General features: G+C 36.9%; 3 protein-coding genes across 12 annotated transcripts in view; all 3 read left to right on the forward strand.

Moving 5' to 3' along the window:
* Positions 1-7,372, forward strand: part of LOC137031666 (CMRF35-like molecule 7) — a 215,507-nt gene extending 208,135 nt beyond the window's left edge. The window contains exons 1-8 of one of the 7 annotated variants that reach the window (XM_067402780.1): positions 2,738-2,748; positions 2,936-2,955; positions 3,057-3,156; positions 3,708-4,037; positions 4,125-4,157; positions 4,265-4,369; positions 4,625-4,680; positions 4,798-7,372. In XM_067402780.1, coding sequence (XP_067258881.1) covers positions 3,144-3,156; positions 3,708-4,037; positions 4,125-4,157; positions 4,265-4,369; positions 4,625-4,680; positions 4,798-5,121 — 861 coding nt within the window. In that variant the 5' untranslated portion in view covers positions 2,738-2,748; positions 2,936-2,955; positions 3,057-3,143 and the 3' untranslated portion in view covers positions 5,122-7,372. Of the gene's footprint in view, positions 1-290; positions 1,131-2,737; positions 2,749-2,776; positions 2,956-3,034; positions 3,157-3,454; positions 3,594-3,707; positions 4,038-4,124; positions 4,158-4,264; positions 4,370-4,624; positions 4,681-4,797 lie in introns of those variants that run through there. The other 6 variants (XM_067402784.1, XM_067402782.1, XM_067402781.1 and 3 more) reach the window with 6 other exon arrangements.
* Positions 1-21,180, forward strand: part of LOC137032441 (B-cell receptor CD22-like) — a 900,294-nt gene that overhangs the window by 784,644 nt on the left and 94,470 nt on the right. The gene's annotated exons all lie outside the window — the stretch shown is intronic.
* LOC137031668 (CMRF35-like molecule 7) lies at positions 12,838-19,608 on the forward strand. 4 transcript variants are annotated; one of them, XR_010896591.1, is made up of 7 exons: positions 12,838-14,400; positions 14,515-14,838; positions 14,968-15,000; positions 15,107-15,202; positions 15,461-15,516; positions 15,618-17,647; positions 18,787-19,608. XR_010896591.1 is itself a non-coding variant. In XM_067402787.1 (6 exons), the coding sequence occupies exons 1-6, from the start codon at positions 14,343-14,345 to the stop codon at positions 15,867-15,869; spliced, it is 819 nt and encodes a 272-aa protein (XP_067258888.1). In that variant the 5' UTR covers positions 12,838-14,342; the 3' UTR covers positions 15,870-18,292. The 4 variants fall into 4 exon arrangements, 3 of the variants coding, with proteins under 3 accessions (XP_067258888.1, XP_067258890.1, XP_067258889.1); XM_067402787.1 differs by lacking the exon at positions 18,787-19,608 and having other exon boundaries at positions 15,618-18,292; XM_067402789.1 differs by lacking the exon at positions 18,787-19,608 and having other exon boundaries at positions 15,155-15,202; positions 15,618-18,292.

Raw genomic sequence — 21,180 nt, forward strand, 5'->3', positions numbered from 1 at the left:
GTAAGTTGATTATATTGAGAAATCTCAGTTGAACTGCCTTTGTACAACTAAAGTCTTGTTTTGGGGTTGAGGATCTGTCTTTTGTTTCTTCATCTGTACAGGTGAGTTGTAGAGATCGCTTTACAATAAAACAGCTTCTTGATTTCAAAATTATCTGCATCAGTGTTCAGGGAAACTACTCAAACTCTAGTGTGGTAATTATAGTACAAGTAATGCTTAAAAATGTATTTCCACTACACTATACTACTACTTAATCTACTAATAAAGCTACTAAACTACTAACTCTAGCTTGGTAATTATAGTTCAAGTAATGCTTAAAATGCATTACTAATACTTAATCTACAAATAAAATACTTTTTTAAATATAATTTATTGCACATAAAATTAGGTCACATGTATAGGTCTGAACAGATCACCAATAAAACAACTATTATTATATTGTTAACAATGAAAGCCTATTAAATAATATTAAAACATTAATGTGTATATCACATTAAAAACGTGTCACGCTGACTGAAATGAATCAGTCACTTTTTGGTTGAACAGTTCATATTTTCACTAAAATGAATCAAACGGCTTCATATGAGAGATGCTTCCTTTAACATCAAGCTTGAAGTCGAGCGATTTTCACATACGTTTTATTTGCTGTTAAACTTTACCAAGAACAAAAGGACGAGCTCTTGCTCGGAAAGCACAATACTGTCACGTCACTACTAGTCAAATAATCAGCTAATTCACTTGATGAACTACAAAGGGAACATGTTTATGGATGTAATTAACTGCAAGGTATTTTCTGTCGGTATATTACACAATTCAATATCTAACGTTAGTCATTTAATTTCGTTTCCGGACTGTCTACATTAGTTGCTGTGATTGGAATATAAGGGAGAAGACCTTTCAGAAACCCACCTGGCTACGAGACGGCAAGTACTTTAGCAGATCAGATGGATTCTTCTTTGAAAAATTGATTCAGATGAAGCCAACAGGTTGGCTAGACGACACATCCGTACGCGTTTTCACCGCCGCCATCTTTGGACTGATCTCAGACGATTCTGGCTTGTACACGGTCGGCGTGGATGTTAAACTGCTGCCTGATCCTGATCCTCAAATACAACTAACTCTCAGAAGAGGTAAGGGCTCTTTAATATGAAAAAAGTCGTCTTTTTTTTTTTTTTTTTTTTTTTTTCCCACACACATCCCAGCTAACAAATGTTGTAAGAAAGTTTTCCTAAGCTATGAAAACGTTATTTATCTTCTCTGAAGGTTCAAAACACTTAAAATGTCTTAATATGTACTTCTTTTCTTTTTTCGAACATTAATGGAACGTTACATTTTGCAAACATTATAGGATTGTTACTTTTGAATGTTCCCTGAGCATTCTTAAACAAGTGAACATTCTAAAACAAGTAAAAAACAAGCAACAAGAGAAATTGATTCTAATGTTAGAAGAGTGTTAAACTAAAATGTTCAAAAAAAAAGTTATATGAGCAATGTATAGATAATGTTTGTGTCCTTACATTAAGGATATTTTTAAAGACTGATAATTTTGAGGAAATACTCTTTTAATGTTACCTGAAGAACATAACTTTGAGCTCTGTTAGCTGGGATGATTGAATGGTGAAGTCATATGGCTGAAGGAGCGAATCTTGAAAGTTTCACGTTCCTTCTCTGCACAGCTGAACCAGAGAGACCCACAACATCATTACCTAGAGGTACCAGAGTAAACCAGGAAAATAATGTATATTTAATCACACACAAAAAAATACTAATTAGTGATTGTCAGCAGCACAAACAGTCCTGCAAATATCACAACACCAAACTAGGCCAAAAAAGAGATCAGGGTGATCTGTATGTCTGTCTGTGTATCCTATTTAGAGCAGAGCACCAATGGAATGAGGACCCTATTATAATTGCTCAGTCTATTATTCTTCTTTTCTGAAAAGAATCACATTTTTGAGGGGCCTAAACATGTTCAAACTCATGAAACTTTGAACGTCCGTCAAAAGTGGTGAAAATTTTCATATGATATGGGTTTCAGAATAGGTTGTGGCAAAATGGCTCAATAGCGCCACCTACAAAGATTTCAATTTAGCCCTTCATGTTACATTTCATGTGTGAAATTCAATCTAATTCATTAGCTATTCATCTAATAGCCCAATACCTGCAAAAATGTCCCAGGGTGCAAAATCTTTTCGTTTCGTTTTTGTACTTTAATGAACTCCTCTTAGAGCTTTAAACAGATTAACATCATATATGGTCAGTCTAATCTTAAGGCCTTAGCGATGTTAAATTCCGAAGATGTTGAGTTTTTACTGAACAGTGTGTCCGTGGCGGCCTGAAAAATTTTGTTTTGTCATGAAACAGGAAACTGTAGTAACTCAAGCATACAGTGTCCAAACTGCTTCACATGTGTTAAGAGTCTTGGCCTAAAGACATCTACATGCAAATATTCAGTTAGTCATAGCACCACATGTTGGCAACAGGAAATGGTATGCTTTGTACTGTAATTCACTCACAGAAATTTAAATATGCCATGAAGTAGCAAACATACTAGAAACTCATTAAATCATGCAACACTTGGCTAAACGCTAATGTATGTGATTAACGCCACAGAACAGGAAGTTGTTGTAACTCAGGCATACAATTGCCCTGTCCAAATACCCACAGTTGCGGTCTTTGCACTTGTGTACTTACATGACGTATTTCCTGTATTTGGCTCAAGTGTTCAAGTGGGTGTGAAGACTGCAAGTGTGTTTAGAGCTTTTGATTACTCGATAGGATAAACTTATAGTCTTGCAAAAAATGCAAGCATTTACAGCTTTTTTTTTAATTATTATTTTCAATACTTTGCATTTTAAAATACTTCAAAATGTCTTCTAAACTGTTGTTCTATTGTTCATTCTATCTTATCCATGTCTTTTAATTACACACACAGCTAGTTGTGTCTTTCTACAGGTGAGTCTTTCTCTTTTCTACACAATCTTCACTCACGCACACTTACCAGCTATAGTGTATTTTGTTTTTTTACATCCAGTTTCTGTGTCTTATCACACCAGGATCAAAGTCTTCAGGATTAATAGAAAGTTATAGGCAGATGAGGTTTGATCAAGATTGGCACCAGAGTTGAGGACCCCTGCACTACAATGCACCTGAAAAGTAAATATTGAATTCCTCTGTGATTTATGATTGATCTTAGCATTGAGTTGCAGTAATTATCTCATTGTTTAAGTTAGGGTTACATTTTTTTTTCTCAAGAAACTGATATCTAATGCAATGGCATTCACACATTTTAAAGTGTCCAAATACTCTCTAAGGCCACATGAATACATAACACTATAATATAAGTTGTTATGAAGTAAAGCTGTGGTTATATTGTTTTGAAATGCACAGTAAGGACCTGATGTAGTGATGGATGTGGAAATGAAGGGAAGGAGAAGTTAAGCATTACTCCACACTTTGTGTCAGTACGGAAGATAGAGTTGTTTTCCAATCTTCAAAGATTTTATGTAGTCAAAAAGTGGCATAAATCTTCACCATGTGGAACTTTATTCTTCTTCTCTGGTCCTGCATTCATATCTGTGAGTTCAAGATGTGTATGTGTGACTGTTTTACACTTCTTTGATTTTCACTGGTCTTGTATTTCTGCAGGAGTCTTTATTAATACAGTAAATATGCTAATCATGGCTAATGATATATTTGTGTTTCAGCTGTTGTTGTAGGAGCTCCAGATACAGTTACAGGACACAGAGGAGAGAGAGTTGAGATCAGATGCTCATATGAACCTGGATATGAATCAAATTCAAAGTATTTGTGTAAAGGCGAGTGTAAATATGTTCCAAAGAAAAACATCATTGTTAAATCAGGATCTCCAGCTAAAGACGAGAGATTCTCTCTGACTGACGACACAACGGCAAGAGTTTTCACCGTCACCATCACTGATCTGAGAACAGAGGATGAAGGACAATACTGGTGTGCTGTGGAAAGGTCTTTGCTTTTTACTGACATCTATTCAGAGATTTTGTTGAAGGTTAAACAGGGTAAGTGATTAATGTGACTTCTGCTTAAATTGAATCTTTTTTTTACTATCAGCCCATTTGTAATGACAAGCATATGTGTTTCATCAGATCCATTGACTCCAGCCCCTTTACCTGACACAGGTAAACACATCTCCACATCTCACAGCTGATATTTCTCTCATGTAAAGATCTGTCATTTAATTCTGTAAAACCGTTTAAGTAGTTCATTTTGTCTTTTGTATTTCCAGGTTCATTTGGTTCATTTGGTATCATCATCACAGGAGTTTTGGTTTTTCTTCTGATAGGTGCTGTATTGCTTGTAGTGGCCGTACGAAAGAAAAAGCAGACTTGTGGTAATATTGAATGATATATGAATATACGATACATAAAATCTACATTACATCAGTGAATTCAGACACTGTAGACACTTTATAGTCCCTAATAATCAGATTCAGATTCAAGTTCAGATTGCTTTTTAGTCAGATTCTTGCTGTGTAAACAAAACAAGTGAGACGTTGAACACAATCTCTGGATTCAAGCTAACATGAAGAACTGAATTCAAATACTGGAAGAAGTTTGTAAATATAAATAACATTCATCTGCCACAGGTCCGGTCTCCTCCTCCACCGAAGGGTTTCATCTGACATTAAGAGAAGGAAAAGAGGTGAGTCAGGAGGAACATGTCCATTATTATAAACTGTAGTTCTTCTCAAGTAAATGTCAAGGTTCACTTTCTTACTCAATAATGATGAAGCAATAATTTCCTTCTTCCAATTTGCAGAATGAATATGATAAAGGGAACCCGACTGACCTGCCGAACTCATGCACAGCTCAAATTGATAATATCTCTGCAGAAAATGAGTTTCAAAGACCTGTGAACACCGACACAGACCTCGACTACACAAATGTTACTTCTGCAGTGACAAACAGTCAGAATTTGGATCAGATCTACACAGAACTCAACGCCAGTAGACAGAGTAACATTTATCAGTGTCTCAAAGCTGATTCTGCTCAAGAAGATTCGATCTATCACAATATTGATCAAATGACTGAATTAAACACTTGTACTCATACTATCGATGTTCACTATTTAGGAAATGGCTAATCAGCACAATGACATCATATCACGACTCACAAGAAAACGAACTCAGGAAACACTGTTTGAATGGCCGTCAATGAAGAAAGATGCTGTTGAAGCCATATAGTGTAGTTATGACGGTAACGCTTTAGATTACAGCCCGGAAAGTACTGCGTAATTACAACAAATTTACAGCATAACTTTCAATAATTATAGTGTAACTATACAGTAAGCATAGGCGCCGGTCCCGTGGGGGGCTGGAGCACCCACGGAAATGGTCGAGCACCCACGGAAAATTACGAGATATTATCCATGGATTTTAACAAGAAAAAAAAAATCGTTTGCAGCTATCAAGTCAAGTCACCTTTATTTATATAGCGCTTTTTACAATGCAGATTGTGATCAGAAACGATCCTTATATATAGTTTAAGTCCGTTTCAATGACGTTATTTTAAAGGCAAAAGTCGAGAGCGCGTCCAGTGTTGAGCGAGCCAACGCTATCTCACGACCAATTCGAATTGCCGTGAGATCGGGTTGAGCGAGCACAAATCTCAACTCGGATTTCCATCACTCTTGCGCTCGCTCAGATTCAGAATCAGAACTCAAAACTGTCCTGTCCCTAAAATGGTCTTCTCTACTGGATTTAAAGTTCACAGAAGCTTTTAAACACCTGACTTTCATGACTGACTGACGAAATAATACAGTGTAGGCTACCTTTAGGTAACGTTACTGTCTGATCAACAGATTTCAGCGAGAGCACGACAACACTCATGAAAAGAATGTGCTTGTTTTGGGTCAATTCAAATGAAACATCCAGTTGACGTTCCCTGGTATTGATATACAATCATAAACTTATTTGATCTTAATGAGAAAAAAAAACTATGTGAGGGCAGATTCGAACCGCTGATTCGAACCGATAATTAAAGCACGGGTGAATTTCTGCCTCTATTAACGAAAACTCTACCACGAGACCAATGGGCAGCACGAACACATTGTATCTGTATATTGGATTTGTCTACAATAGTAGTAGGAAAAAAAAAAAAAAAAAAGTTGGGGGTGGGGGGAAGGGTGGCTTACTGGGCACCCACCGGCAGAAACATAAATCGGCGCCTATGACAGTAAGTATGTGTAAGTATAGGGGAACAATATGTAAAGTATTGGGAATAAAGGGGTAACAACCAGGAAAATATTAAATTATTTATACTGTAAATATTTTATATCTAAGGGGTACTTATGACATATAACTAAGGGGTAAGTATGACATTACGGGCCGTAAATTAAAGTGGAGCTTGTTACCCTCTTGTTTCATGTAGGGTAAGTAATTAATAAAATGCAATCAATCTGATATCACTGACTCCGAAACCTTTATTTGAAAAACAACTTCATTAAAAACAGGTCTACAACACTTATTATTCATTTTTTTAAATCAACTTTTCATTTCAAACTCTAAATTCCTGACAGAAAGTAACAAGTTTTGTCCGTTTTTTGGTTGTTGTTGTTTCTCGCTTGTCTTTCTCCTGCTTTTGTTTCTCAGCTGATGAATCTTAAGACGGAATCCCGTTGCTATTCTGTATTATAAGAAAATACAGTACACCCCGAAATTTTCTCATGGTTTAGGCTATTCATCTTTTCGCTTCCGACCAACTGTCACCAGCGCCTGCATGAGAGTCGACTTCGCGTTCGATGAAGCAGCGTGAAGCTTTCATGACGTTCGGGAAATTCGTGTGAAACTCGCGCGAGAACTGCCGTCTCTGTTATTCTGTCTTGTTTGTTTCTCGTTCTCATTAACTGTTATTCTGTGTATTTTGTTGTGAGCATTACTAAAATAATAATAATAATAAAAAAAAAAAAACTGACGGCATCCAACATCTGCGTGAGTTTCTCGGCACGCTTACGTCACGCTTCAAGTTACGTCAAGCATAAACTCTCAACCCTCGCATGCACGCGCAGGAGACAGCTGGTCGAAAGTTTTTGGCATGAGGGTAAAAGATGAGTAAACGGTGAGCACATTTCCGGGTGTACTGTGTTTTTTAAATATAGAATAGCAAATGGGATTCCCTCTTAAGATTCATCAGTGGAAAGAAAGAAGAAGAGGAACAAGAGGAGGAGGAAGCCAAGCAAGAGAAACAAATAAGAAGTTTTGTAACTTTAAAACTGTTTTGAAATAAGTTGTTTTTCAAATAAAGTTTTCCAAGTGATATGACTGTTTGCGTTTTTATTTATTTATTTATTTTTATTAAGTACTTACCCTGTAACTATATGAAATAAGAGGGTAACAAGCTCCACTTTAATTTACGGCCCGTAATGTCATACTTACCCCTTAGTTATGTCATACGTACCCCTTAGTTATAAAATATTAAAAGTATGAATAATTTGTTATTTTTCCTGGTTGTTACCCCTTTATTCCCAATACTTTACATATTGTTCCCCTATACTTACACATACTTACTGTATAGTTACACTATAATTATTGAAAGTTACGCTGTAAATTTGTTGTAATTACGCAGTACTTTCCGGGCTGTAATCTAAAGTGTTACCGTTATGACATCTACCAGCAGGGGTTAATTGGTTCCTGCTAATCAGCTAAACCTCAACCACTCGACAAAAATGGTAGATTTGACAAATTAGCTTTTGATTGAGAATTTAAATTAGAAAGAGCTTTATTGCTACTAAACAAATATAACATAAATATAGAACAAGTAAATAGGAAATAAGAATATATACACTACCAGTCAAAAGTTTGGAAACATTACTGTTTATATTATGTATATTAGAAAGTCTCTTATGCTCATTAAGGCTGCATTTATTACATAATAAATACAGAAGAAAAAAAAAAAACAGTGTCACATGATCCTTCGGAAATCATTCTAATATGATGCTTTTATGTTCTGTTATTATCAATGTTGAAAACAGTTGTGTTGCTTAATATTTTTTTGGAACCTGTGATACTTTTTTCAGGATTCATTGATGAATAAAAGGTTAAAAAGAACAGCATTTATTCAAAATAGAAATCTTTTCTAACAATATAAATCTTTACTATCACTTTTTATCAATTCAACACATCTGTGCTGAATAAAAGTATTAATTTCTTTCAAAAAAAGAAGGAAAAAAAAATGACTGATCCCAAACGGTAGTGTATATTGTTACAAAATATTTCTATTTTAAATAAATGCTGATATTTTATAACTTTTTATTCAGCAAAGAATCCTGGAAACGTATCACAGGTTATAAAATAATATAAGCAGCACAACTGTTTCCAACATTGATAATAAATCGGCATATTAGAATGATTTCTGAAGGATCATGTGACACTGAAGACTGGAGTAATGATGCTGAAAATTCAGCTTTGCCATCACAGGAATAAATTTATATTTTAAAGTTTTATATTAAAATAGAAAATCACAATTTTAAATTGTAATAATATTTGACAATATTATTGTTTTTTCTGTATTTATTATGAAATAAATGCAGCCTTAATGAGCAGAAGAGACTTCATTCAAAAACATTAAAACATAGTAATGTTTCCAAACTTTTGACTGATAGTGTGTGTGTGTGTGTGTGTGTGTGTGTGTGTGTGTGTGTGTGTGTGTGTGTGTGTGTGTGTGTGTGTGTGTGTGTGTATTTTATTATATTATATATTTTTTTTAGGGATGCATCGATACCAATTTTTAAGGACCGAGTATGAGTAACGATACTTTTTTCTAGTACTCGTCGATACCGATGCCTATACATTTTTTTTTTTTTTTATGTTGCAGTTTTCTGAGCACAACACAGTGAGACTAATGAATGTAGGACAGCTTCTTTATTATTACCCTAATAAAAAAAGTCATAATTTTTAATGTCCTTGACACAAACTTAAAGAACAAAAACTTCACAGTGTCCAATACCAGTCAGTATCTGGTGTGACCACCATTTGCCTCACGCATTGCGACACATCTCCTTCACATAGAGTTGATCAGGTTGTTGATTGTGGCCTGTGGGATGTTGGTCCACTCCTCTTCAATGGCTGTGCGAAGATGCTGGATATTGGCAGGAACTGAAACATGCTGTCATATACGGCGATCCAGAGCATCCCAAACATGCTGGGAATGTTTTTAGCTTCCAGGAATCGTGTACAGATCCTTGCAACATGGGGCCGTGCATTATCATGCTGCAACATGAGGTGATAGTCGTGGATGAACGGCACAAAAGTGGGCTTCAGGATCTCGTAACGGTATCTCTGCATTCAAAATGGCATCAATAAAATGCAGCTGTGTTCGTTGTCCCTGAGACAGTTTATGACAGTTTGTGCAGAAATGCTTTGGTTATGCAAACCGATTGCTGCAGCAGCTGTCCGGGTGGCTGGTCTCAGACGATCGTGGAGGTGAAGATGCTGGATGTGGAGGTCCTGGGTTGGTGTGGTTACACGTGGTCTGCGGTTGGATGTACTGCCAAATTCTCTGAAACTCCTTTGGAGACGGTTTATGGTAGAGAAATTAACATTCACTTCACGGGCAACAGCTCTGGTGGACATTCCTGCAGTCAGCATGCCAATTGCACGCTCCCTCCAAACTTGTGACATCTGTGGCATTGTGCTGTGTGATAAAACTACACACTTTTGAGTGGCCTTTAATTGTGGACAGCCTAATGCACACCTGTGCAGTAATCATGCTGTCTAATCAGCATCTTGATATGCCACACCTGTGAGGTGGATGGATTATCTCGGCAAAGGAGAAGTGCTCACTAACACAGATTTAGACAGATTTGTGAACAATATTTGAGAGAAATAGGCCTTTTGTGTACTTAGAAAAAGTCTTAGATCTTTGAGTTAAAATCGTAAAAATGGGGGCAAAAACAAAAGAGTTGCGTTTATAAATTTGTTCTGTGTATAATGTATACAAATTTACAAAAATCGACAATAGACAGTATATGTGTGCACCGGCATGTACAAATGCAAGGAAATATAAATAATTATGGTGTTGTAAGGCCCGCCTAATGGGTCCAATGACGGTTTCCCACAGGACAGGGAAGGTTTAAGCGTGTATGCCTTTTCAGCATCTCTGTGAAGTTCACTTAATTTCACTCGTTTAATCTGACTCCAATTTCAAATGATTCTTATTCTAAGGGTTGTGTCTCCAATTAGAAATTAATCATTTGTTATGTATTAATTTAGATATTTGATTATTCTGAGTATCTCTTATTTTCAATTATTCTTTCATTATGGACCCATATCACTTAGAAAAGTCACTTCGGCCGTTTTAGTTCTTTTCACGATCACAAACTCGCCAGTTCTGGTCTTAGTCAGAGGGTGCAGAGTTTACTAATGCATTTGAGTCGAACCGCCACATGCTTGTTCATACAAAAACACAGTTTTCTTAGTCACGATACTGCAACTTGCTAAGCCAGTTGATACACAAAAATCAAAAGGTCCCATGATGTGCAACATGCTCCTTTCATTGAGCCTTTAGTTTTAATCTATCCTGACGCAGATTTGCAGAAATATGGACTCCAATAATCTACTGGTCATAATGATTTCAGAAGAATCCAGAGTAAATCAAATATAACATTTTATTTGTCAAGTAAAAATATATCATGCCAATAACATTACAATTAGACAATTAGAAGCCAATTCAGAAATGTTAAATGCATAACATTGATTACTCAAAGAAATGCATATACACACAGTGATACATGAATGTCTTCAGACATTCACCCATCTCTGTATGGGGGTTCTGGTTACAGAAGTTCCTACATGACTGCTTTGCTCTTTACCTTTTATACCAGAACCAGAACAAAAGGATCGTAAATGTTTATTACACCAACACCTGTTTTGGGGGAGAGGAGAAGAGACACCACCAAAAAAGAAGACAGATTTTTCCTTAATTTTCCATCTTCTTCATAATTCTAGTGACTGCTGTGAAATTGAGACCGTTTTACCAATCGCACTGAGACAAATTAAATGATACCAAACATGAAAAGGGAAAAACAATAGATACACAAGTTACATTATATGTTTTGAATAACTTTCAGTGACTTGAGGCAGGGGGAAGGAGAGTTTGTGTGTGTGTGTGTGTGTGTGTGTGTGTGTGTGGTGGGGGAGGCGTTGTCCTTTTGGAGTGGGGGCAAGGCGTTGTCCATTGCTACTTCTTTGAGATCTTTTTTCCAGATTAAAGTTTTATTACTTTATTGCAGGACGCTTTATCTCAGTTTTTGTTTAGCAGGAAAATCAAGCCTTACAGTGTGATAAATAAGTAAATGTATAAATAATGTTGTTTAAACTTGTTTAAATATGGATATTTAAACAAGTTATGAAGTATCGAGTTTCCGCCAGACCGCCTTCTGTATTCAACGTACACAGAAGATGTAAATCTCTTGCAGTTCACAAAGCTTGCTCTACGTCATATATGCCTAGGATGACTTGAGGATGAGTAAAGCTTGGGGTGACAAAGTGTTTCGCCATGAAAGAAGAAACTGTTGTAAGTCAAGCATACAGTGTCCAATCTGTGATAAGAGTCCTGGCCTCTTCCTCATCTACATGTAAAATATTCAGTTAGTCATAGCGCCACATGTTGCTGGCAACAGGAAATGGCTTGCTTTGTACTGTAATTCACTCACAGAAACACATTTAAATATGCCATGAAGTACAAAGCATACTAGAAACATGTTAAATCATGCAACACTTGGCTAAACGCTAATGTATGTGATTAACGCCACAGAACAGGAAGTTGTTGTAACTCAGGCATACAATTTCCCTGTCCAAATACCCACAGTTGCGGTCTTTGCACTTGTGTACTTACATGACGTATTTCCTGTATTTGGCTCAAGTGTTCAAGTGGGTGTGAAGACTGCAAATGTGTTTAGAGCTTTTGATTACTCAATGAGACACACTTATAGTGTTGCAAAAAATGCAAGCATTTACAGCTTCTTTTTTTATTATCATTATTATTATCAATACTTTTCATTTTAAAATACACTTCTAAATGTCTGTTCAGTGGTCGCTATGTAACTAACAGAAGACACAATTTTAAAATTATGGTGCTTCTTTGAAGGGATAGTTCACCCAAAAATGAAATTTTGATGTTTATCTGTTTACCCCCAGTGCATCCAAGATGTAGGTGACTTTGTTTCTTCAGTAGAACACAAATGATGATTTTGAACTCCCACCATTGCCGGTTGTCAGCCGTATAATGCATTTCAATAGAAACTCCATCTGTAAGAGTCAAAAAAACATGACAGACAAATCCAAATTAAACCCTGCGGCTCGTGACGACACATTGATGTCCTAAGACACGAAACGATCGGTTTGTGCGAGAAACCGAAGAGTATTTTTTACCTCTAAAACACATGTCCAACTGCGTTCAGCATTCGGTTAGTGAGGTCTGATCGCGTTCTGACAACGGAAGTGATGTCTAGCACTCATTGAAGTATAAGCACGAGACATCACTGCCGTTGTCAGAGTGCGATCAGACCTCACCAACCGAGTGATGAATGCAGTTGGACATAGTGGTGTTTTAGAGGTAAAAAATTATATAAATACTGTTTGGTTTCTCACACAAACTGATCGTTTCGTGTCTTAGGACATTAATGTGTCGTCACGAGCCGCAGAGTTTAATTTGGATTCGTCTATGCATGTTTTTTTCGACTCTTATTGATAGAGTTCCTATTCACTCCCATTATTTGACTGACAGACAGCAACGGTTGCAGTTAAAAATCATCATTTGGGTTCTACTGAAGAAACAAAGTCACCTACATCTTGGATGCGCTGGGGGTAAACAGATAAACATCAAATTTTCATTTTTGGGTGAACTATCCCTTTAAGTGATACAAAGCAGTTGCAAATGATGTGCAAAATACACATAGCCTACCCATCTTTGCATTAATAAAATGTGCAACACTTTCTATTTTACTACCAAATTATATGTAATATGTAATTATTTTAACTTGCAGTCGAATGTTTTCCTTGACATCATGCAATTTCGGGGCATGTGAGTTCCCAAACATAATACATGATGGCAAACCCTTAGCCTCGAATCTGCTCCGAAGCTGGTAGCAGGAAGTGTGGCACATACAAATGACTGACATAGTCCTCCTATATTTATATACTTGAATGCATATTGCCCACCGTGCTCTGTTTTATTAAAGCCACTGGGTGGCAGTGTCATGGGTGCGAGGACCCTTTCATTGCTGCTTGCAGCTTTATTATTATGTCTGTTCTTGTTACAGTTCATTCTGTCATTCGTTTTTTTTTTATCTTTCATACAGTCTGTGTGTTATACAGTCTTCTGTGGTTGATTCTTTTATTGTTTATTCTGTCTTTATTCAGTCTGTTGTTCGTACTGTCTATAGTTTGTTGTTCATTCTATCATTCTGATGTTTATTCTGTCATTTGTTCACTCGTTGCACTTGTTCATTCTGTCTATTGTTTATTCAGTCTCTCAATCATTTGTTCCTTCACTCAGTCATGTTTGTTATTCATTCATCCTGTCTTTTTTCTGTCTATTTGCTCATTACACCATTCAATTTCAGTTTCTATTTTCCAACTATTTGTTCATTCCTTCATTCATTCAGTGGTTTGTAATGTATATTTTTTCTCTCTATCATTTGTTTATTAATTCTGACATTTATTCTGTCATTATTTGTTCATTCATTCCACCATTCATACTTTTTAATCAATGGTTTATTGTAACTTTCAGTCTGTGGTTTGTTCATTCTTTCTATTTCATGTTCTGATCTGTATTGTTTGTTCTACTGTTTATTCTATCTTATCCTTATCTTTTAATCACACACACACACACACACACACACACACACACAGCTAGTTGTGTCTTTCTACAGGTGAGTCGGCTAGAGGAATCTTCCTCTTTTCTACACAATCTTCACTCACTCACGCTTACCAGCTATCATGCATTTTTTTTTTCTTTTCAGGATTAATAGAAAGTTATGAGAGTTAAGTTAGTGAAGAGAAAGTATCCCACAGAGTCTGTTTGATATTTCATCTAATGCAATGACATTCACTCATTTTAAAGTGTCCAAATACTCCCTGAGGCCACATGAAAACATAATACCACTATAATATACATTGTTATGATCTAAAGCTGTGGTTATGTTGTTTTGAAATGCACAGTAAGGACCTGATGTAGTGATGGATGTGGAAATGAAGGGAAGGAGAAGTTAAGCATTGCTCCACACTTTGTGTCAGTACGGAAGATAGAGTTGTTTTCCAATGTTCAAAGATTTTATGTAGTCAAAAAGTGGCATAAATCTTCACCATGTGGAACTTTATTCTTCTTCTCTGGTCCTGCATTCATATCTGTGAGTTGAAGATGTGTATGTGTGACTGTTTTACACTTCTTTGATTTTCACTGGTCTTGTATTTCTGCAGGAGTCTTTATTAATACAGTAAATATGCTAATCATGGCTAATGATATATTTGTGTTTCAGCTGTTGTTGTAGGAGCTCCAGATACAGTTACAGGACACAGAGGAGAGAGAGTTGAGATCAGATGCTCATATGAACCTGGATATGAATCAAATTCAAAGTATTTGTGTAAAGGCGAGTGTAAATATGTTCCAAATAAAAACATCATTGTTAAATCAGGATCTCCAGCTAAAGACGAGAGATTCTCTATGACTGACGACAAGAAGAACAGAGTTTTCACCGTCACCATCACTGATCTGAGAACAGAGGATGAAGGACAATACTGGTGTGCTGTGAAGAGGAGAGGTCCTGATGACTATTCAGAGATTTTGTTGAAGATTAAACAGGGTAAGTGATTAATGTGACTTCTGCTCATTGAACTATAGTGATGTGGCTTAAATTCATGTTTGAATCTGTGTTTTTTTTTTTTTTTAACTGTCAGCCCATTTTTAATGACAAGCATATGTGTTTCATCAGATCCATTGACTCCAGCCCCTTCACCTGACACAGGTAAACACATCTCCACATCCTACAGCTGATATTTCTCTCATGTAAAGATCTGTCATTTAATTCTGTAAACTATTTAAGTAGTTAATTGTGTCTTTTGTACTTCCAGGTTCATTTGGTATCATCATCACAGGAGTTTTGGTTTTTCTCCTGATAGGTGCTGTATTGCTTGTGGTGGCCATACGAAAGAAAAAGCAGACTCTTGGTAATAATTTTGAATGATATATGAATACATAAAATCTACATTACATACATACATATATGTACTGTATACACTTTATAGTCCGTAATGATGGAAATCTCAGATTCAGATTCAAGTTCGTATTTTTTTTAGTCAGATTCTTGCTGTGTAAACAAAACAGTTGAGACATTGAACACAATCTCTGGATTCAAGCTAACATGAAGAACTGAATTCAAATATTGGAAGAAGTTTTTAAATGTAAATAACATTCATCTGTCACAGGTCCGGTCTCCTCCTCCACCGAAGGGTTTCATCTGACATTAAGAGAAGGAGAAGAGGCGAGTCAGGAATATAAACTGTAGTTCTTCTCAAGTAAATGTCAAGGTTCACTTTCTTGCTCAGTATGATGAAGCAATCATTTCCTTCTTCCAATTTACAGAATGAATATGATGAAGGGAACCCGACTGGCCTGCCGAACTCTCACACAGCTCAAAGTGAAATTTCTGCAGAAAATAAGTTTCACAGACCTGTGAACACAGAACCTGCCGACTCAGTAACAAACAGTCAGAATCTGGATCAGATCTACACAGAACTCGACGCCAGTAGACAGAGTCACATTTATCAGTGTCTCAAAGCTGATTCTGCTCAAGAAGAGTCGATCTGTCACAGCACTGATGGAACGATCGACTGAACACTTGTACTCATACTGTAAAGAGCGATGTTCACCATTTAGGAAATGGCTAATCAGCACAATGACACCATGACAGGAGAAAACAAACGGTCTCAGTCAGGAAATGCTGTTTGAATGGCCGTCAATGGAGAAAGATGCTGTTGAAGCCATATAGTGTAGTTATGACATCTACCAGCAGGGGTTAATTGGCTCTTGCTAACCAGCTAAACCTCAACCACTCGACAAGAACAGGGTAGAGTTGACAAATTAGCTTTTGATTGAGAATTTAAATGACATTGTTAGTAGTGTTTTAATGTCAGAATCAGAAAAAAACTTTATTGGCAGGTATGTTTACACATATGAGGAATTTGTTCCTGAAGCTTCCACAGCACAAACAGAATAATCCACATAGAATAAGTAAATACAAAATAACAATATATATATATATATATATATATATATATATATATATATATATATATATATATATATATATATATATATATGTATATGTGTGTACCGGTAAGTTATGTACAAACACAAGGAAATGAAAATAATTATGGTGTGATAAATAAATAAATGTATAAATAATGTTGTGTATTGCACATGGTTATTGCCAAGAGGGGGCATTAAAGTATTAGTTCACTTTCAAATGAAAATTAGCCCAAGCTTTACTAACCCTCAAACCATCCTAGGTGTATATGACTTTCTTGTTCCTGATGAACATAATCAAAGAAATATTAATAAATATCTTGACGCATCTGGGCTTTATAATTGCAGTGATAGGGTTCAATGAGTATGAGCTAAAGAAAAAGCTTCAATCCACATCCATCCATCATAAATATGTGCTCCACACGCATCCAATAAAGGCCTTCTGAAGTGAAACGATGTGAAACGTGATCCTCCTTTGTGATGGGACAGCATAAATGGACTAACTGTGCCGCCCCTTCTGTGCCGTCTCCCATACACCTTGTCACCTGTCAGAGTCTGACCCCACTTCGGGCCGCTATGCCGTCCGAATCGGGACCCAGTACTCTGTCTCACGCTGGGTACGTCTGAGGTGCTGTTGGTCCCGCTAGCTCGGAGTCTGGAGGCCTGGTTAGTGCTTCCCAGTCCAACTGTACTATCAGACTCAGCTATGCAATTCAGATCGCCCAGCGCCCCCCAGTGTTCAGGCATGTCCATTACATTTGCATGTCCCTGGACAGTGCACATGTTGTCCGGGCGGAGATTGCTGTCCTCCTGGCAAAGGATGCAATCGAGCCGGTCCCTCCAACCGATATGAAGTTAGGGTTCTACAGCCCCTAACTTCATTGTACCCAAGAAAGGCAGTGGGTTACAGCCAATCCTGAATCTGCGTGCCCTAAATCCATCCCTTCACAGGCTGCCGTTCAAGATGCTTATGCAGAAACGCATTTTTGAATGCATCCATCCCCAGGATTGGTTCGCAGCGATCGACCTGAAGGACGCGTACTTTCATGTCTCTATTCTGCCTTGACACAGACCCTTCCTACGGTTTGTGTTCGAGGGTCGGGCATATCAGTACAAAGTCCTACCATTCAACCTACCATGTAGGTTTCAACTCGCCCGCCAACACTTGCTATGGAGTCAGAAGCATCTGAGGTCTCTTCGTGCCATTCACGTCCCAGGCGTGCTCAACCGTGCAGCCGACGAGCTCTCATGACGAGCCTCCGCTTCCGGGCGAATGGAGACTCCATCCACACAGATAGATCTGTTTGCCTCTCTGGACACAGCCCATAGCCAGTTGTTTTATTCCCTGACCGAGGGGAGGTTGTCAGGTTAGTATATTCTGTTCACTCCTGCTGGTTGATGTTGTAACAACAATAATCTGCTGCCAGAGAGCATCTTTCTCCATTCATGACCATTCAAAAGTAGCTGCATATTCTGATAAATCATTGCAAACTACATATAAATATCACATACTTTTTTTTTTTTTTTGGCTTTTAAAACAATGCTTATGCATAGCTTTATCAACATAACACTCAAGAAGAGTCGATCTATCAGTATTGATTAAACAACTGACTGATCAAAGAAGCCCCATCAACAAACATTCAATAAACTTTTGTTGTGTATGCTTCATGTATCGAATGGTACTCTGAAATAATCTTGTAGGTCTAAAACATGTAAAAGAGTGTAAATATGATTACTTTATCTTTGTCTTAATCTCAATTAAACATGCTGTAAAAAGTGATTGGGGAGTGGCTAATCAGGAAAATGATGTCATGACAACACTGATTAGCTGATGACATCACATGAAAACGAGAACAGACAGAACAAATATAAGACCATTTCATACTTTAAGAGCCTTTACGGTAATATAATAAAATATTTACGATTTAAATATTGCAAATGGGGATGGGTTTGAATGGCCGTCAGTAGAGAGAGATGCTTTTGAAGCCATATGGTGTAGTTATGTCATCTACCAGCAGGGGTTAATGGGTTCTTGATAAACTTTAACAACTTAGCAAGAACAGTGAGAAGTTCACTGGGCAGCCATCTTGACAAATTTGATAAATTAGCTTGTTTTTTCTTCAGCCTCAGTAATGCAATAAAGATACATTATGAAATTGTAATATACTGTATATGGTTTGGCTCAGTCAATGTTTTATTTTCATATGTTGTCCATCAGAGGTCAGTGTGGAGAGGAATCAGTTGCTGAAACTCACTGAAGTCTTTCACACTTCTAATCATACTGAAAAATAACTTGTTCATTTGGCATTAAAAAGCACATAAAAGTTTTACTTTCATTTTCAGTCTGAAAAAATGTTTATTAAGTTTATCTCTGATTTAGATCTGTATTTGAGTGTGTTTGCCTAATCAGAGACAAGTAGGAATTTACACCATGGCACATGTTGTTTTAAATGCATGCAAACCTTATTTGTAAATGAAATTCATTATCTGCTTTGTATGTCTTCAGCTGGTGCAGCATCTGCTTTTCAGGGGACATCAGAGCAAGACCACTCATGTGCAGTTGTCCTTTAATCCCTTTCAATGCAGAAAATGTTCTTACTACTGACGCAGTAGTAGATGGCACTGTTTGAAACAACTCACAGAGTTTGTACAGTTGGGTCATGCCGTTACAAAGGCCAGTGGAACGCATGAACATGAACTCAGAGACATTGCTCTTTACAAGTTCAGGGGATGCATGTAATACTTTCAGCTAGCTGCACAAAAGGACAAAAAGAGTTAAATGCAGTGTCTGGAAAAGTGTTGTCGTACTCCATGAATTTAGAAGAATCCAACAGGCTAAGAAACACCAGTTTGTCCATGGAGGAAAGTCTCTTCTCCATATGCAAATCAATTGTGTCTAAAGTTTTGAAAAAAATAACTTTATACTGTTCATTTTTGTCAGCATCTCTGTTCCTCTTTGAAGTGTCAAGATGTTCCTCTACAAGCACAAAGATGCGATCAAACTCCCCTCATTGTCTTTGCAAGTACTCAGCTATTTTCTTCATCACAAAAAAAAAAAAAAAAAAAGTCACAACCCTTTGATTGGAGTATGTTGAAAAGCACGTCTGTATGAGAGAAAACATCACAAAAAAGGCTCCAATAGAAAAAAAAAATAAATAAATGGATCTTGAAAATGCAAAAATCCCTCAGTCAACAGAATTGATTTTTCATCTAATGGGTTGTTCACTATGTAGAACTTTTGCCTGCATGCCATTTAGTTCACCTGACATGACAGACGCACTATCATATGTTTGGCCAACAAGTTTGGAGCCGCATTCATCCTGCTATGGCAGAAAAAACATGTTCTGCCAACTCCACCTTATCATCTTTTCTCTTTGATTTTCTGGCTGTTATAACTCAGGTACAGCAGCCCAAACAAAACTAATATTAAAAAGTCAAGGACAAGATGCCAACTAAAGCAAATGCTGATCTCCACGATGGTGACTTAAATTGTGATTTTCTCCTTTGGTGATTCTGTTATCATCAGGTGTCTTCAATAATGGTCAATCATCACTCAATTAATCATTTAAAGGTGCTACAGAGGATGTTTTCAACGACTGAGAAACCAAAGACTGTTAGTGAGTTTTTGAAATGAGCGAGGGAAATTTGAAATTTCGAGGGAACGCCTCCCAAAACTCGTGCACGAGTATTGGAACACGAGTGTTTACCACTGACATCGCTGTGCCGTGTTAGTGGATTCATTATGTCGGACTCACCGCAGGTAACTCATAATCTGCAGTTGTTACTCCTGACAAAAACATTGCATGCAGCGCCTGTGGAGTGTGGAAAGTTACTGGAGCGCGCAGCCGCGCACGTCTCTCACAAGGAACGTCACAGCAGTGATTGACAAGACAGAGGGCCAATCGTTTACGCGATGATTGTATATTAATATTATTACTTTCAGTGCACCTAATAAATAGTCTTTTATCAGTTAGTAAAGACAGTTTCAAGTAATATTGCAAAAATGTATAAAACAAAACATCCTCTTTAGCACCTTTAATTATCTCATTAACTTTAACACTGCTTCAGTGTTCATTTAACACTCTTACTTTAACACTTTAACACTCTTGAGTGTGATCTCACATATACTTCCAGGAGAGTTCATTTAACACTGCAGTTTTTGCTGTGCATTGTTTGATATTGGTGTATAAGAAAAAGCAGGGCATGTATGCTTATGATTATTATTATTAGTCTTTTATTATTATTTTATGGTTATTCACATGATTAATCCTTTCAAACTTTGTATTAATCCATTTATGAATTATGTTTTTGTCTGTTGTATCTTTTTATATAATATATGCATAGTCATATATCTTATTCAAACCAGACTTCTGCTTTGACAAAGTGCTCTCTCTTCTCTAAAAACTGAGACATGTTCCCCTGCACAAAGTCTGGCATCCGGTTTAATATGAACTGCTGCATGAGTTTAGTGTAAAGTCCAGACATGGTGAAGATACGCATTTGGCTCTCGCTGCTTCTGTAGTGTCAAAACCACAATGTTTCACTACGCTGGCAGAATATAAAACCAAGAGGCCAGAGCTGATTCTTAGAAAGTATATTTTTGACATTATTAACATACTCTTTCTGATCTGAACTTTAGTATTAATAGTGGCAAAGTTCATGCACTGGAGGAGCTCTTCTCACTCGCTCTTCTTCTCTTCCTTTGATCTCCTGCAACATAATTCAAGAGATATATGGTTTAGGACTTGTTTATTTTTACTTTCTCACTTATTGAAAGCTGCTTATTACTTACAAATTGAATTAACAATTCATGATTTCATTGTTTTTATTATGCATTTTATTATAAAATCATTTTTAATTCATCACGTCTCCATCTGACTGGATTTCACTGCACCAGAAA

Source organism: Chanodichthys erythropterus, chromosome 12, assembly GCF_024489055.1.
Source record: "Chanodichthys erythropterus isolate Z2021 chromosome 12, ASM2448905v1, whole genome shotgun sequence".
In the NCBI taxonomy this organism is placed as follows: domain Eukaryota; kingdom Metazoa; phylum Chordata; class Actinopteri; order Cypriniformes; family Xenocyprididae; genus Chanodichthys; species Chanodichthys erythropterus.

Excerpts from the sequence above, each read along its gene's own strand:
- LOC137031668 (XM_067402787.1), top strand. The coding sequence starts at position 14,343 with ATGTGGAACTTTATTCTTCTTCTCTGGTCCTGCATTCATATCTGTGAG. Across the intron at positions 15,203-15,460 it reads AAAGAAAAAGCAGACTCTTG|GTCCGGTCTCCTCCTCCACC; the intron begins GTAATAATTTTG and ends CATCTGTCACAG. Across the intron at positions 15,517-15,617 it reads CATTAAGAGAAGGAGAAGAG|AATGAATATGATGAAGGGAA; the intron begins GCGAGTCAGGAA and ends TCCAATTTACAG.